At 43.1% G+C, this 18,165-nt stretch overlaps 1 protein-coding gene across 1 annotated transcript in view; it reads right to left on the bottom strand.

Annotated features, from left to right (window-relative positions):
* Positions 1 to 9,219, bottom strand: part of GRIN2B (glutamate ionotropic receptor NMDA type subunit 2B) — a 304,269-nt gene extending 295,050 nt beyond the window's left edge. Inside the window, exon 1 of the mRNA XM_054988703.1 lies at positions 8,809 to 9,219. Within this exon, the coding sequence (XP_054844678.1) occupies positions 8,809 to 9,219 (411 nt within the window). The remainder of the gene's footprint in view (positions 1 to 8,808) is intronic.
* Positions 9,220 to 18,165: the final 8,946 nt, after the last annotated feature.

The raw sequence follows: 18,165 nt of genomic DNA, 5'->3' as shown, positions 1-18,165 counted from the left end.
CGCTCTCGCTCTCTCTCGCTCTCTCTCGCTCTCTCTCTCTCTCTCTCTCTCTCACACACACACACACACACACACACACACACACACACACACACACACACACACACACACACAAATTCTTCTTTCCTAGTCAATTAGAATGTTAAAGAAGTAATCGTATACTAGGAGTGGCAACTAATAGCCCAAGAATTAAATATAGCTTAAGGATTAATACCAGCTGCTGTTATTTCTCTTTATTTTACCAACTGGGTTGAAGGTGAGGAAAGGTTCCCAGAAATATATGCCCAAACTCTGCACTCTCAGGACAGGAAATTCAGAGCTGGCTGAAGGTATTTTATCACATAAGCAAGATACAATTTTCATGCCCTTCCACCACCCCAGTTCCTAACCAGCATATTTTTGGTTCATAGAAAATAACACATTGTTTCATAGGATGCCATTTTCTTTTCTTTTTTTATTTCTTTAACATTAAATATATAATATGAATTTATTGCATGGATCATAAATCTATAGCAAAAGGCATATAATTGGCGGTACTATTGCTTTCTCTTTTTATAAAGAAAAAGGAGCTTTGTGGCACCACAAAGACTAAAAGATTTACTGTAGTATAAATAGACGCTGAATTAGAATTTAACGATAGATTAACAAAGCCATCCTCAGGCCCTTCTAAGCTCATTGAATTCTGTGGATTTAGAAAGGTGTAACTCTGCTTAGGATGGTACAGTAAATTGTAAAACCAAAACTTAAACTGACACTATTACAGCTGTTGTAAATGGTCACTGCAATTATCATATACTTTTGAGTTTTCCATAGAAATGTCATAACCTGTATCTCTTCCATTACGCTATCTTTTAACCTAACTGTTCAAACTTTTCCCTCTCTATACCCATGTGTTTAGCTATACATGCTGACTGAGATTTCACTTCAAGCAACTGATGAAGTACACAGATACTTCTGCCTTAGAGGAGGCCTGGCATAAGAAGAGGCTTGATATCATTGTAACATTGAAGGATTCACATTAGAAGCAAATATATACCCTTGGATAAGATAGCTCGGCTTGCCAGATGGGATCCAGAGAAATACTGGACCCCAAGGAGTGGGGGGTAGCACTCACCTCTTAAAAAGTAGTAGCTACTGTAGTGAGGTCATCATGCCGCCCCACTCCTGGAGCAGGCGGCCTGGCCAGCCAATCTTAGGCAGTGTTGCACAGGCACCCAGGTGAGCAGGATGGGCGGCCAGTCACTTCCCTGGTGCACAGGCACAAGCTGTAAGCAGGGGGGAAGTGGCACAGGTGGCACAGGAGGCTGGGCAGGGCTGCCGGACACTCCCACAGGAGTGCTTCCAGCAAGGAAGAGGGGAAGGAGGCAGTATAGGAAGGCCTGTTGGTGCTGCCACCAGCTCCTGCAAGCCCATGGCCAGCCACTACTCCCCTGGGCAAAAAATACCAGGTATGTTAACTGCTTTTCCCCGAGAGTCTGATTTAAAAATCGGGCTGTCCGGTGGAAAACTAGACACCTGGCAACCCTAAAGATAACCAGTTATGGCTTTTTGACTTCAAGAAAGAAGGGGTAGGATAGGGTTGCTACCCCCTTACCTTCAAATTGGGGGAGGGGTGCTGGCCATAGGGGTTCCATTCCTCCTCCATGTATAAAGTGCTCACACACTCTGAGGAGGCCTTCTGGCTTCTGCTGACATCACTTCCAGTTTAAAATGGAAGTGACGGGGACTCAGTGGGCCAAATTGGCCCTCTGCTATTTGGGGGGCCAATTTGGTCCTATTGAGCATCTATCACTTTCATTTTAAACTGGAAGTGATGTCAGCAGAAGCCCCCCACACACACACACACACCAAGAATGCATGCTCTGAGGATTCCAGCCAGTCTCACAACACTCCCCCACCACCACCAGCCAAGTGAGTGGCGGTGGAGAACAGCAGCTGGGGGCAGGGGATATCCTGCCCTGAGCGGAGGGCTGGCAACCCTAGGAAAGGAACATCTAAGAAGAGATAGAAAAAAGTCCTCCAGCTTGAGTAGAAAGTCACTTTGTAAAGTGAGAAGGGAAGAGAAGCAGGAGAAAAAGTTCCCGAAAGGTATCTGATGAAGTGAGCTCTGACTCACAAAAGCTTATGCTGAATAAATTTTGTTAGTCTTTAAGATGCAACTAGATTCCTGTTTTATTTAGAAACAGCAATGAGAAAGACAGAATTAGACTTGCTCCGGACAGTCCCTGAAGCAGCTTGTTGCATTGCTGACGCAGTGAACAGGCCTTGAGGAAGTTTCAACACAAACTCTTAGGATATTTAAATTCAAAAAACATAAAACAACACCATGTCAAATTGAAGTTAGTTATCAGTGACACAATGACATCAAACATATTAATAACAGAAACAAAGGGGCCGAAGCAAAAACCAATAACTAAAAACACAGGAGAATAACAAGGTCTTCTGGCTTCTTTAAAAATAGTAAAGTAGGCACCTCTGAGTGTGCCTCCGGGAAAGGTATTCCATGAAGAGGATGTCACCATAGAAAAGGGTCTATATCTGTTCAGCCAAATCTCTGAAGACACAGGAAGCTCAGAAGCTGACCTTAAAGAATGGGCAGAGTCAAATGGAAGACTGTCCTTTGTCACACTATTTTTAAAGATTTTAGGTCAAAACCAAAACATTCTTGATTGTGCCTGAAAATACACTGGAAGCCAGTGAAGATCTTTTTAATACGGGTAAGATGACAGATCCCAGTGAATTCTTCCAGCAGTTCAGACTTTTTAAAATATATCATCAATCAGAGAACAGTAAATCAAACAACATTGGCTAATGTGATAGAACTGAACATGAACATTTGGTTTGTTTAAAAATTTACTTGGACTCAGACAGACATTTCTGCATCAGAAGAGTCTTGGGACATGAACTAGCCTGAAAAGGCATTGGGGGAGCCTCTCACTGGATTATCTTGAGAATCAGCCACTGCAATAACATCTCTTCCACAGAATCCTATAGATGAAAAGGAGGCTGTACACCTGAGGTATCATACTTCTTCATCTCCTTATCCTGATAACTTTTTTCCTGGTAACATCCTCTGATGCCTCCTTCTTAGAAATTCCCTGAACTCTGGGACTCTGTCTTTATAATCACACCAGTCCTCCTAGGAGACAAAACACAGTTCAACAAAGCACACACCTCAAAAGCAGAAAGCAGCCCTTTTTAATAACTGAGAACAGACCTCCTTCAGAGGCAGGGCCTAGCATATGCACCTTCTTGCAGGAACATTTTTGCCTTCAGTAGGTGTCAAACCAATACTGGAACATCTTACCAGGTTATCTGATCACTGACTACATCCTGCTGGTCTCTAGCTGACTGTATGCTCCATTCTACTTCCTGTCTGCTAAGCTCTGCCTTCCATCCACAGCTCATATTCTAGGAACTGATTCTCTCACCCACTCCCATCACTAGGCAATGACTTTTCTGTGGGCTTGAGTGATGAACAGGAGAGACAGATGGGTAATATCTGATGTAGAATGGAGGTGGGGGAAGCAACTACATTATTCTCAGCACCCAGAAAACTGCCCCTCTAGATGTATCCTATGATGCGACAAATAGAGACGACGCTGATAAAACCCAGACATCTGCTCACTGAAGCTTTAAAAAAGAAATAACTTTCAAGCTTTCACTAGAAAAACATTCTGACACCCCCTGCTTAAACTTCTTATAAATTTATGAAGGAAGTGATAGTATCTTTCTCTAAATCCAAGCACTTTTAATGCACCTGAATAAACCCAGCCAGATATTTAATGTACTCAAAACTTGAGACTACTTTGCAAGAGTGTATTCTCTTTTCTCTCTAATTCTGTTAACATGATGGGCAGCCACAGATGTTGCCAGTGAGGTAGTAGGATGTTAGCACATTACCACCAGCCAGACCTGTGTAAATCATGCATTTGTTTGTTAGTTATTTAGAGGATCTTTTCAAGGTGGCTAACAACAAAAGGATAAAACAAGAAGTAATACAATCTAAAAATAATAATGGAGGCAAGGTAAAAAAACTGAGAAAAGATACGGTAAAACGACCTCAATATATAAATTAAAACAGCAGTCAATAATATCAGTAGTAAAAACAGATGTAACATAAAAGCAGGGCATAAAAGCATAAGAGCATTGGTAACAGGCAACAGCAATAAAATAAGATGGGAAAAAATTAGTTGAAAGCTTAGTAAAGCAAAAACCCTTTAGCCTGCACCTCAAAGTCAATAGTGTGTGTGCCAGGTGGGTGTCAAGAACGGCATTCCACAGATAGGGTGCCACCACTGAGAAGCCCTATCTAACTCTAGTGGTCAGGGACACAGATAATAATAACTGGGATGAAAACCTTGAAGGGCACACTGGACCACACAGAAGAAGGAGATCATTCAGGTATGCCAGTCTCAGACTGTTAGGGCCTGAAAGGTGCGAATATACACTATAAATTCCGCCCAGTAACAGACAAGCAGCAAGTGCAGATCTTTCATCATATGGGTGATGCAATCCTTGTATCCAGCTCCCAGCAGCAAACTGGCTGCCACACTTTGGAGCAATTGGAATTTCCTGATAGTCACCAAAGGCAGTCTCAGGTAAACTACATTATAGTAATCTAACCTGAATGTGATCAGAGGTTACGTTAGCAATTTGTTAGCAGCAAAAGCAAACAGCAACCAAGCCAACACCCTCTAAGCACTACCTCCTCTAGTGACTCATGGGTTTGCCATGGGATTGCCATCCACATGAGGAGAGAGAACTCCAGGAAGCCAACCTCTATAACAACCACCAGCTCTGCCTCTCACAGGGACTGGTAGCCCCAGGGCAGCAACAGAGAAAGTACTGAAGTTCCCCCACTTTTCAGCTATGATCAATATTCCACTGAACAGAATACAAATACAAAGCACTAAGGGTCAGTTTATAAATACAGCAAAGTTAACTGGTAATGCTTTCACAGGATTATACCACTTCAGGCTGCAAGCAGGAAAAATCACATTTAAAAAACCCTTCACACACACACAAAAATAGCATGCCAGGGAATGGCATTGGACCTACTTTTTCCTTAACATGCTAAAAACTTTGTTTCTATTCACAAGAAGATGGCTTCTTCATAAGGAAGCATGCAACCACCCACTCCTACCGCCCAGAGAGCAGTACAATTCAGTACAATTCTGGGAAAGGTTTCAATTGTAAGCTGATCATACAACAGCTAACTGTTATCAGAAGAGGACTTATCAACTAGAAGTGAAAGCAGAAAGGGGTCCTGGGGCATTAACTGATCAAAAAGTACTATGAGTTGCCAAGCTGGTACAGCTGCAGAGAGAGCAAATTCTTTTATATATTAGGAAAGGAAGTGCTAGTAGGAACACAGAAGCAATAATATCTATATACAACCACTATGTGTCATCATTACAGATGAGCATGAACCACAAAAAAACCAAACTATGAGGTTTGTGGTTCGTGGGTTTTCATGAACCAGGAACCACGAACTGGCATGGAACTGGGGCCAGTTACGAACCAGTTCGTGGTTCGTGGTGTTTAAATGCCCCTTTCTGGCCACTTAGCAGTGGCAGGGGAAAGGGCATTTGACAGTTTAAAGGGCCCTTTCCTGCCTTGCAAGCGGCAGGGCCCTTTAAACTATCAGCTGGCAGGCGGCAAGGGATCCCACCTTGCTGCCTGCCAACTGATAGTTTAAAGGGCCCTGCCGCTTGCAAGGCAGGGCCCTTTAAACTGCCCAAACCCCAGCACCCCCCTAGACCCCCAACCCCAGCCCCAGCCCCACACTTACCTGCCCTGCAGGCCCGCAGCGTTCTCCTCCTCCTCCCATGAGGGGTACAGGAAGGCCATGTTCAGTCTCTTCCACCCCTGCGGAAATGCACTTCTGCCGCTGTGGAAATGGCCGCGGTGGCCATTTGAGGGGTGGCAAGGCTGTTTTCGGTCTCCTCCATCCCTCTGTGGCCCTGCACAGCGGTGGAAGAGGCCAAAAACGGCCTTCCCGCCCCTCGCAGGAGGAGGGGGGGAGGCCATGGCCCGCAGGAGCATGAATCAAGATAAGTGTAGGGCTGGGGCTGGGAGTGGTGTAGGGCTGGAGCTGGGGTTTGTGGGTCATTTAAAGGGATCCCCCTGCCGCCTGCCAGCTGATAGTTTAAAGGGCCCTGCCACTTGCAAACGGCAGGAAAAGTTTAAATGGCCATTTCCTCGGGGAAATGGCCATTTAAATATGACCCAAATGAACCAGTAGACCAGTTCATGGAAGTTCGCAGAAACTAGCTTCCATGAACCACTGGTTCATGACCCACGAACCGGGCTGGTTCATGGGGTTTTTTGGGTTGTATTCAGGTTTGTGCCCATCTCTAGTCATCATCATACTATGTACTGTTATTCATATTCTAGAGAATCCATTCAAAATGGACCAGATCAAACAAGAGAAAGAGATGCCTTTAGGATCTGAGAACTTACCTTGTGATGACTGGCCTTTTCAACTTAGATATAATGATAACATTCTACAAAGGATAACATTCCTTCCTCAGTGCAAGGATAACATTCCTTCCTCAATGGGAGAGCTAGACTATGGATATGAACGAGCATTAACAGCTACAAAATGGCCATGAACCAGCTTCTGTCCAAAGAGTACATCCTCTGTATTTGTGGAACATTATGGCCTGTAGCAGTGGAAAAGAGCAAGAGTCCAGTAGCACCTATAAGACTAACAAAATTAGTGGTAGCGTATGAGCTTTCGTGAGCCACAGCCCACTTCTTCAGATTCTATCAGAGGTATCTGAAGAAATGAGCTGTGGCTCACGAAAGCTCATACTTTACCACTAATTTTGTTAGTCTTATAGGTGCTACTGGGCTATCCATCTTGATTATGGCCTGTGTTATACAGTCCAATAGCAGTGGGAAAATGAATAGCAGTGCCAAGGAATAGACTAGATGACCTTTGAGCCATCCCAACTTTATTGAAAAAAGCATGATTTTGCTCTAATTTATAAAGGAGATTCAACTTTTAACTAATGATATTTTGCAAAACGGCTTATTTTATTACTCCCAGGTGGAGATGGGCACAAACCGGGGGGAAATTGAACCGTGCGGTTCGTGGTTCATCACATTTCATGAACCACGAACTTTCACGAACCTGCCCCCCCCCAGTTGACGAACCGGTTCATTTGGCTGTTGTGGGTTTTCCGGGCTGTATTGCCGTGGTCTTGGCATTGTAGTTCCTGACGTTTCGCCAGCAGCTGTGGCTGGCATCTTCAGAGGTGTAGCACCAAAAGGTATCTTTTGGTGCTACACCTCTGAAGATGCCAGCCACAGCTGCTGGCGAAACGTCAGGAACTACAATGCCAAGACCACGGCAATACAGCCCGGAAAACCCACAACAGCCATCGTTCTCCGGCCGTGAAAGCCTTCGACAATACACCGGTTCATTTGGTTCGTGAAAACGTCACATCCAGGTCAGCAAATTGTCACTTCTGAGCCAGCAGGTCACTTCTGGGTCAGCAAAAGATCTGTAGGAAGTCCATCCCCTGTTGCCTAGGAAACTGATTGATCGGTGCCAGGCTGTCTGCAGTGACGAACCAAAAAACGAACCAAATGAACCAGCCTAAAGTTTGTGGCGGTTCATCAGAAATGGGCTCTGATGAACCACCAGTTCACAAACCATGAACCAACCTGGTTCGTCATGAACTTTGGTTCGTATTTTGGTTCATGCCCTCCTCTACTCCCAGGTATAACATTTGATAATAACATAACAACATTCAATTTATATACCACTCTTCAGGACAACTTAATGTCCACTTAGAGCTGTTTACAAAGTATGTTATTATTATCCCCACAACAATCACCCTGTGAGTTGGGTGGGATTGAAAGAACTTGGAAGAGCTGTGACTAACCCAAGGTCACATAGCTGGTTTCAAGCGGAGGTGTAGGGAATCAAACCTGGCTCTCCAGATTAGAGTCCTGCCACTCTTAATCACTACACCAAACTGGTCGTTTTTGTGAAGCATCAAAATACGTTTTTATCTGGAGTCTTTAGTAGGCTCTCCAGCTAATCCCAGAAATTTCAGATTTGACAATTCTGCTGTCTTAAAATAAGTCAGAACAAATCAAATAAACACCCTTGAAGCTTTTTATAATTCCATGTGTTTGGTACTTTGTCTTTTTGGTTTAGATATGTTTTCAATAATTCCAGACAATCAGCATCTTATTTATGACTATAATTCAGCCATGCTGTACGCATTTAATTCATGTATGACCTGATTTTGTGACTCACTGCATTGGTAAATAAGTGTTTAAGAAAGGATATGTTTCTGCACCAGCAAAAAGTTAGGCTACATTATCTACATCAGCAACAGTTGCTGCCACCAGATACAATATGCAAAATTTTAGTGCAAAATATTGATAGTGCAAAGCCAATGAAGTCAGCTGTGTAATAGTGGGGACAGAATACTCATTACGGAGCAGTATCCTCAAGGCTTTTCAGTCTCTGTTATGGAACCTCTTGCGCAGGTACAAGTCTGATAATAACCTTTTAATAATGGAATTGATAGAAACAGACAGCAGAACAAGACAGATTTGCTTCAGTTGCCAAGCACAAGAAACTACTTTATGACAGATCCTTCGTATGAATCAACACAATCAGGTTTTAACCTTCCTGTGATTATCCATCTAGACTTATCATAACTTGAATAGTTTCCGTACAATGGAACATTTCCATACAGTATCATAACTTGAAAAAATACAATTCCATTAACAGGTGAAGATGATGTTTTCTAATATCTCAATGGGAAGAAACTAATTTACCTTGTCCGCCATGATCATGGAAGAGCCTCCATGGATACCCAGAATGGGCGTGAGGGTCTGGGCAGAAATGAAGTCCAGGATCTGGGCAATGGCTTCCTGGTCTGTGTCATCAGCAAACACCACACCATGAACCCTCCGGTCAGACATGATATCACAGATGCGGGTGATGATGCTCTTGGGATCGGTCTCATTCATGGCCACCAGTTCCACACGAGGCATGATAGAGAGGTGATGGAAGTCATCTTTCTTGTGGGCATCCGTGATGGCTACTTCATCAGAGGTACCCACCAAGATGACAGCAATACCAATGCTAGGTTGGTGCTTTTGGGCCCAGGCCCCACCACCTGTTGTTGCTAAGACAGCTAGCATAAGCCAGAACTTTGAAGACCAGCACTCTGCTCCAGGCCTCATCTTCAGTTCTTACACTCCCTGAAAAGAGATGAAGAGAAGAATTTTTTAAAGCTTCATAATATATCTGACTCACAATTACGTACCTTTGGTCCAGTTAATAAATAAATAAGTTTGGTATTTATATAAAACATTTCTACCCCACTTTTCCACCCCTGAGGGACCGATAAAGTAAAACTAATACAAAGTAAAAAAAAAAAAATCCAAGTAAAATGAGAAAACACCAGTAAATACAATTACCCTAATTATTACCAAAAGAAATTCACAAACCAAAGATTCAAAGATTTGTTTAAATAACAAGATCTTTCACAGATACTGGAAAATCAATATAAAGTAGACGCTTGACTGACAGGTCTCAAGAGGGCAAGCAATAGTCTAGGTATCACAGAATAGCAGTCACATTTGCTTTCAAGGATGCCTCCATGTTAGCAGAACCGAAATATAATTTTGATTCATTCCCTAGAAATCCTGGGTTCTTTCTTCTAAACACTGAAGTGATGAAGAAAACTTGTGAGGTCATCAATGCAACCCTGCTAATACCAGATTACTCCCTACAGAATACTTCACTGTGTCTTGTTTTAATAACGTTGAGCTCTTTTCATCGGCAAAGCACTTTACAAGCAACAACTAATTAATCCTCACAGCACCCCAGTATGGGACATGTTGCTATCATTGTTTTACCAGTTTGAAAACCATAGCAGTGAAGTTAGTATTGTGGGCTCACAGGCTACTTGTGCCAGCAAAATTTAACCTCAGGAGTATCCAGGTATACGGTCATGCTCAATCAATAGTCATGTTACCCATTCAGGGAGTATAAACGGCTGAGAAATATTGGGAAAAGATCTTTTGATACCATAATCTGATCTAGCCTCTCACTCAAAATGCAGTGTCTAATTAAACTCCCCAGGTGGTCAGGGTTTCTACTAAACTACTTTTTGCCCTTCTGAGGTATCAGAAGTTAACAGAAGAGTATTGGGGGTGAACTTGGACAATCTCTTACTTTATAGTCCACTCCCAAATCTCCTCTCCCTACATTAGGTTCCAGATAAATATCCAAAGCCACAGCAACAAAAGCGCTGAGCACATTGATGGTTGTCTCCAACTAATAAAGTAACAGCCAACACCTTAGAGAGTGATGAGCTTAACACAGCTTTATATGTTCTGTTTGCTCTAAACAGAGCCAGTAACTAATAAGACATTTTGCTGACATTGTACCTTCACTGATTATTTTCCCTCTGTGCTCAAGTCTCATTTTTAAAGGATCATTCACCTGCCACTTATACTGGTATTGCCCCACTGAAGCATGCTTCAGTTTTGACAGTCCTGAAATCACTCTCACACGCACACTCAAACTCATGCACACATCACATGCTGCCATCAAAATATTACCCTCAGAATTACACATTTTGTTCTATCATTAACAAACAAAGTAAATTCACAGATAATTACAATTCACCAAAGGGATCTAAATCCACTTATAGGCTGAAAGAAACATGAGTATGAAACATCAATCGATTTTAACTGCTGCTGGACTTCCAATCTTAGAACAAGCTCATAAGCGAACAATGAGACTTTGAGAGTTTGACAAAATGAAAGGCTAACTTCATTGCAGAAAGACTGTTACTCTAATTACAAGTCAGAAAATTAAGTTCCTTCACAGGGAAAATGCAGTCCCACTACTTTGACAGTTGATTAATGCACTCTGTACACGCTCTTTTTGACAATTTAATATTATATTTGTCCTGTGACTCCCTTTTTTCTCAGTGTATTACACTTCTGCAAGGGCTATATTGCAATGCTAAGTAGCTTTGGATGCCAGCAATCTGCAACTGCTTTGAAATACTCGAACACAGATTTTTGTGAGGTCAGATCTCAGGAACGATACTGGTAATAGGAAATGTTATAATGCAGCAATGTACCAAGCAGATCCGTAGCCCGAAATGTTGTGATAGTGAGAAGGACCCAAAAGAAGTGCACTTTGGAGGCACAAAGACGGGGAGTCAATACAAAGGACAAAAACTTCAACAAAAGTTCAAAAGGGAATCAGTGGCCTGGTTATGGAGAGCAGTAGCCAGTAGAGACTCCCTCCATTGTCATTATGGGGGTGGGGGAGGTGAAGCTAAGCTCAGTTTTCAAAACAGCATGGGGCAGCTTGCTGCTATGCACAACCCATTCCCCCTTTCGTTCTTTAAACAGCCTTTCCCCCTTTCCCTGCTGAGCCATTTTGTACTACTACAGCACAGCTTGGTGCAAAAAAGGATAGCAAAGGGAAAGGGGGGATTCAGGGCAACAGCAGGCCTCAGTACCAACACACTGCACTTTTGAACAACAAACAAAAAGTAAAGGAGTGGGGGAGACATGCAGCTGTGAGGAATCGGGGGCATGGATGCTGTTCCCACCCATTTCTGCCCCGCTTACTGATGCACCTGGGGTTAGTTTGCCTATGAACTGTACAGTTTATTATACGTACAGGTTTGGTTTGTGCTAATATTTAAGGAATGTGTTCTCTTCATGTTAAACATGTCTATTCATACAGAAGTATGGCATCAATTTATGAAGAAGAAGGTTATTCACTACTCTTTTGCATTAAGTCTTGCCCTTGACACTCTTAAAACGCAGTTTCCTGTGAAGTGGAAGGCAGCCTGGTTTAGCACTGCAATGAAACATTCCACAATAACTTTGAACTTATGTCATAGGAAGAAATGAAAAATAACTTCTTCAATTGAACCTTCAGGGAGAACTCAGGTAAGCAGAATTACTGAGGTTGGAATTTGGCCAGGATATCAGTACTAACAAACCAAAATGCCACAAGAACTTTATTTAACACTGTACTTTCATAAAGGTTACTTCTAAAGCAAATATCAATAAAACTGTAAGAACACATAGGCACATTACTAATGGTATAAAGTATTACCGCAAACCCCATCTGGCATAAATAGGACTCCTGGCCACCAACATTTGGAAAAGGACTGAGGAAATAACTCTGTGTTGATCCTGTTAGACCTATTACCAGCTTTTGACACAGTGGATCATAACATTCTTCTAAACCATCTTGAACATTTGATGGCTGTCTCAGGAATACCTCTCCAATGGTTTAAGAAGTCTTTCTTTCCTCTGTGTGGCTGATAACTGAGGATGCTGAGTGTCCTTCCAGAGACTTATTCAATGGGGTACCTCCAGGATCAATATAATAACAACAATAATAACAAAATTCAATTTACATACCACCCTTGGCTGAGAGCCCTCCAAGAAGCTGTGACTGACCCAAGGTAACCCAGCTGGCTTCAAGCAGAGGAGTGGGGAATCAAACCTGGTTCTCCAGATTAGAGTCCTGCCACTCTTAAGCACTACACCAAACTGGCTCTCCCTGATTATTCAATAGTTCTGTGTAGAACAATATAGAACTGAGTAAGGCCATCCATAGCTATGAAGAGGGTTTATCAATACGCTTGACTCTATATTCCTTTTCAAAAGCAGCTAAGAGCTACTCTCTCTTGAACCAGTGTCTGGAAGGCTGTGATCAAATGGATGAGAATGAATCTGGACAAGGCAGAGGCAATATTTATAGGAAAAGCAGAATTTTGGAGGAACTGGATACCTTTCAGTGCAATAAGCAGAGTTACAACCTTCAGAGCACACTGACTTCAAGAGACTTAGAAGGATGTAGTTCTGCTTAGGATTGCACTGTTTATGGCTGATAGCATGTCGGTATGTTTGTCAGTACAAATGTCTGCAATCAAAACAAAAACTGTCCATGGCAAAAATTATATCCACAGCGGCGACGAGCTGCACTGGTCTTTTTCTCTTTTTCGCTCGTTTCAAGCAACTTTCTTCTTCAGGCCGTTAATTCTATAATAGACCATAGCGAAATAAGCCGTAAACAAATTAAGCTATAAAAACATGGGCTGCTAATCGTATCTGTCAATTTCAAATACATAACTGAATCATATACTTACATCACCATCTACTAGCCATGAATCTAAATTCCGAACAACCAGCAGCTTCCCTGAATAGCCTTGGCTACCAAAATTGTCAAACGTGGACATTATATCTTTGACTTTGCATGTACATAGCTAATAGAGCATTTTCCCGACAATAGCAAAACTTATACTGTACAAAATTGTTATTTGGGCACTACGGTTCTGCAAATTTGGGGCTGTATGATATAGTTGTATTGCATAAATTGCATATTGCTGTGACTTCCTTGGGCCTGCGTGCTCTTTTGTTTTGATTGGAGTAATTTGGGAAGTCGTTCCCTTCTGTTGGTTGATAGTACAAACGTCTGTACAAACGTACAGACGTCGCGCAAAACTCATGCGAGAAAATGCGATATTTTGCATTTTCCGCGCGACGACGCGCGATGTTTCGGCATGGGGAGGGCCATCTGGAATTGGCCCAGGTAAAGAATCTTGAGGTTTTGTTAGATCTAGGCCTGCTTTTGGAAGGCAGGTGTCGACAGTTGCTAAAAGTGCTTTTTATTTTGCATAGGGAATCTTAGCCCTCCTTGATACAGATGACTTTGCCGTACTGATCCATGTATCAGTGCCTTCCAGACAACTGAAATGCACTTTGTAAGAAGCTGTAAATTAAGACAACCCAGAAGTTTCTGTTGATACAGAATACATCTGCCCTCCTTATCTCTGGAGCAGGGACCTATTTTGAGCCCATGTTACAGTATCTGTACTAGCTACTAATCTGCTTCCAAGTCAAAGTGTTGCCGAACATCTAGCAGACGTCTCAGGGATAACACACCTTTAAAGTCTTTCATGGTGAATTACTTCTCCAAACAAACCCTCAGGTCCTTCAAAATCTGCTCAGGAGTCTTTATTTGCGGTCCCCTCCTACCACCAAGTAGGGTTGTTATGGGGAAGAGATTTTTGTCTGAAACTCACTTTTTAAAGTATAGCCATGAATTCTTCTTATTCTCTTTTATAAGAGGAATTTCCCTTTGAAGATAAATCAATGTACACTTTATAATGTCAGTCCTTGTGGTTGTTTCATGCTATATATAAACAGGGTAGTGCTCTTGCAGGAGGGTAGTAAGGTTTGGGAAGACATTCCCTACCTCTGAGCATCTACAGAGCGAAACTCTGAAATTTTGCAGACTCTCCCTTCCCCTGCTCTCAATTTTCTCTTTGGTCAACATGGAATGATCAGAAACTGACTCCAAATCCCTAAAAAGTGGAAAAGAAAAGGATTGTTGGATTTCAGGGAGAAAATGGGTAAAGATGAATTAAGAAATTTTCTCTTAACAACCATACCATCAAGCTAAAACTGTGAGTGGAAAAACAGGGTCTTTGGGGCTGTTGAACCTGCCTTATCAAACCAGATCCCCATGAGATTAGGCAGGTAACTTTGCTATTTAGACTTGGGCCGATTCCAGACGACTAACCTTAAATCGCTCCATGCCGCCCTCTTCCGGATCGCGACGGGGAAAATGCGAAATATCGCGTTTCCTCGCGCGAGTTTTGCGCGTCGTCGCGCAAAACTCGCGCGAGGAAACGCGATATTTCGCATTTTCCCCGTCGCGATCCGGAAGAGGGCGGCATGGAGCGATTTAAGGTTAGTCGTCTGGAATCGGCCCTGGTAAAGGTCATAAGACCTTTCTTTTTGAAGTGAGCTTTTAAAATTTGAAGATAATGTTAATGCTTACGGCTACTGTTTCTAGGCTACTGTGATGTTTTTCTAAGCGCTGCTGTTTAATTGCTTCTTGAGTTTTGCTGCATTTTTATTGAACTATCCATTTTATAAGGCTATGAGCCATTTGAGTGCAAAGGAAGTATTTATATCCTTTAGTAATAAACACATAAATCATCAATACTGTATTTAGATTCCATATTAGACAATCTGCTCCTATAGAACTTGTAGTTTTTTTAGCTCCCAGTAATGAAATGCAGTCCTAAACAGAGTTACACTTTTAAAGTCCATTGAAGTCTATGGACTTATAAGGGTGTAACTCTATTTAGGATTGCACTGATTGTTGTCCTGCAAGATATTTAAGAACAATGGTTGTGACCTTGATGCCCAAGGGTCATATGTGTGTGTGCGCGTGCGCGTGCACACACACATGCATGGGCATCCAAGACATGAGCAAGATATTACGGCTGATCCCATAAGTTGTTTCTGCAGAGTAAGGAAGCTATTAAAGGCTTCTTCCCTGGCAAAACCTTCCAGCACTGCTGGCTTGTACAAGCTGCGGATTACAGGAACAGCACCAATGCTGTGCCCAGAACTCTTGTACATGTTCTGACATGGAAGGGGGGCTAAGTAAGAAAGGGCAGAGACCGACCAATCTGGCATCTCAGCCCATTAAACTCTGAGATTTGGTATTCAGTTCTAATGTTGATCAGTGACAATGTAATAACGGTGCTTTAACAAATATCTGGAATTGAAGTATGAGGCAGAGAGCCACTAAATAGGAGGATATGAGGGTGCAGGATAATGGCAAAGACCAGGGATAAGATGAAAAAAAGGCTTGTGAATGAATGGCAAGGTTACTTTCAGAAAGGGAGGTTTGTGTGAAGGATAATTGAAGGTATTCCTTGGCTCTGTAAGCCCTCTGTTCTTCTATTAACATGCTATACTCTGAGAATTATCCCCTTTGTTCTTTCAGTCTTGTTTCTCCCACCAGCAACTCAGTCTCCATGCCAAACCACCACCCCCAATTTTAAAATAATATTTTTTCATAAGCTTCACCATCACAGATAGACCCAGACAGAATTATGGTAGCCTGCTCATCTCCAAGCCACCCACTCCCCACAATGCATAAACAGAGATGTGAGAAGAAAGTGCCACCCAGGGAGAGGGTAATGTTTCAGTTGGACAGAAGGCTATTCAGGGAAGCTCATGACGTATTTTATATTCCCTGTCCACTTTGGGCACTTATAAGTGGAACTAATAATAATAAAGAATAACAATATGCTCAAGTCAGTGATGAGCCAGGGCAGCAGAGGCAACTGATCTATAAGCGAGCAAGCAAACCTGACACAATGGCAAGTCTTAAAATGATTCATTCTGGAGGACTTGGAAGCCTTCATCAACAAGTTGTTTCTCAATTTTAGAAAAAACGGATTGATGAAATTTAGATAATTTTAGCCATGTAACATAACATTGCTGTTTCTCTCCCTTCTTTTCCCCTCTCTAGACAAATGGAAGCCTGGAAAAGATCCATACATCTCTAAGCATCCAAGATTCAAAAAGTGTCATATGAAATCTTTTATTAGCTTTACCCTGCTTTACTGTTAGGACAGTAAGTATCTGAGACCTGCCTAAAGATGTCTGGTGAGAGCTTGTGGCTCTAATATACCTTTGCAGCTATTTTCAACAGAACATCTGCAACCAATATCATTCACTGGCCTCCTCGGAATGTATTTTTAGTTATTTTAAAAAAATTCTAATCAAGTTTCAACTCAGCCTGTAGCTATATTCTGTAATTCTGATGAGATTATGATTGGAAGTTATACCCACCATTTGTGCCTTTCTATCTCACTCCTTCATCTACCTACCAAGCCATCCTAGTTAAGAAAACATTTCAATTGCCACAAGTAACCCAGATTAGACATGTCAGACATGCCGATGTGGGGATCCGAGGGACTGCCTTGCAGTGGCTTGTCTCTTTTCTCCACCGTCAGGGACAGAAAGTGGCGCTGGGGGAGAGGTTATCAGCGTGCCAATCCTTGGTGTGCAGCATCCCACAGGGGGCGTTACTCTCCCCATTGTTGTTTAATCTCTACATGTGCCCTTTTGCCCAGCTGGCATGGAGACTGAGTTGCCATCAATATGCGGATGACACCCAGTTGTACCTGTTGATGAACGGCCGGTCTGGCTCTGCTCCCAAGGCCCTAATTAGAACATTGGGGGTCGTGTCTGGATGGGTGAAGCAGAGCAGACTGAAGTTGAATCCCATGAAGACAGAGGTCTTGTACTTGGGCCATGGGGGGTAGATATGGGGATTCAGCTCCCAGCCTTTGAGGGGGCACCACTTGTGCCCGTTTCATTGGTCAGGAGCCTTGGTGTGACACTGGACTCCTCCTTGTCAATGGAGGCCCAAGTCAAGGCAGCTGCCAGAACTGCCTTTTTCCATCTTCGGCAGGCCAGGCAGCCTGCCCCCTATCTCTCAACCCATGACCTATGGACAGTGATCCATGCAACAGTCACCTCCAGATTAGATTACTGTAACTCGCTCTACGCAGGCCAGGGCTTCCCTTGGGCCTGACCCAGAAACTGCAGCGGGTCCAAAATGCTGCTGCTCGTGTCCTGACAGGAATTTAATTCAGGGCACATGTGACTCCAACTCTGCAGCAGCTGCACTGGCTTCCCGTGGAATTCCGGATAAGGTTCAAGGTTCTGGTTCTGACCTATAAAGCCCCAAACAGACTGGGACCAGCATACCTGAGGGACCGCCTCTCCCCATATGTACCTCAGAGGGCTCTTAGATCTGCAGGTAAACACCTACTGGTGGCCCCTGGCCCCAGGGAGGCTCAGCTGGCCTTGACCAGGGCCAGGGTATTTTCTGTCCTGGCCCCAACCTGGTGGAACTCTCTGTCAGAAGACACTTGGGCCCACCAAGATCTTGTATCTTTTTGGCGGGCCTGTAAGATGGAGATGTTCCGCCAGGCATATGGTTGAGGCCAGCACTGGATCCATCTAATTAGCCTCCCTGCCGGTCTCCTACCAGTGTGTGAGGGGGAGCATATGGTCCATCTGCCTCCCCATGCTTGAGGAGTTAGAGTTTCACCAACCCACACCTCCACCCTTTTCTTCCCTTGTGTATGGTGGGCAGGGACAGGGGGAAGGGTGCACCATCTGGAATGCTGAAATCCATCTTGGTACTGAGATGTATTTTATTGGTTTTATTTATTGTAATTTATTTATGATTGTAACCCACCCTGAGCCTGCTTGCGGGGAGGGAGGGCTAAAAATCTAATCAATCAATCAAATAAATTATTC

This window comes from Eublepharis macularius, chromosome 9 (genome assembly GCF_028583425.1).
Source record: "Eublepharis macularius isolate TG4126 chromosome 9, MPM_Emac_v1.0, whole genome shotgun sequence".
Lineage (NCBI taxonomy): Eukaryota > Metazoa > Chordata > Lepidosauria > Squamata > Eublepharidae > Eublepharis > Eublepharis macularius.
Note: the sequence above shows the minus strand (reverse complement) of the source record. Positions and strands in the feature narration are given on the sequence as shown.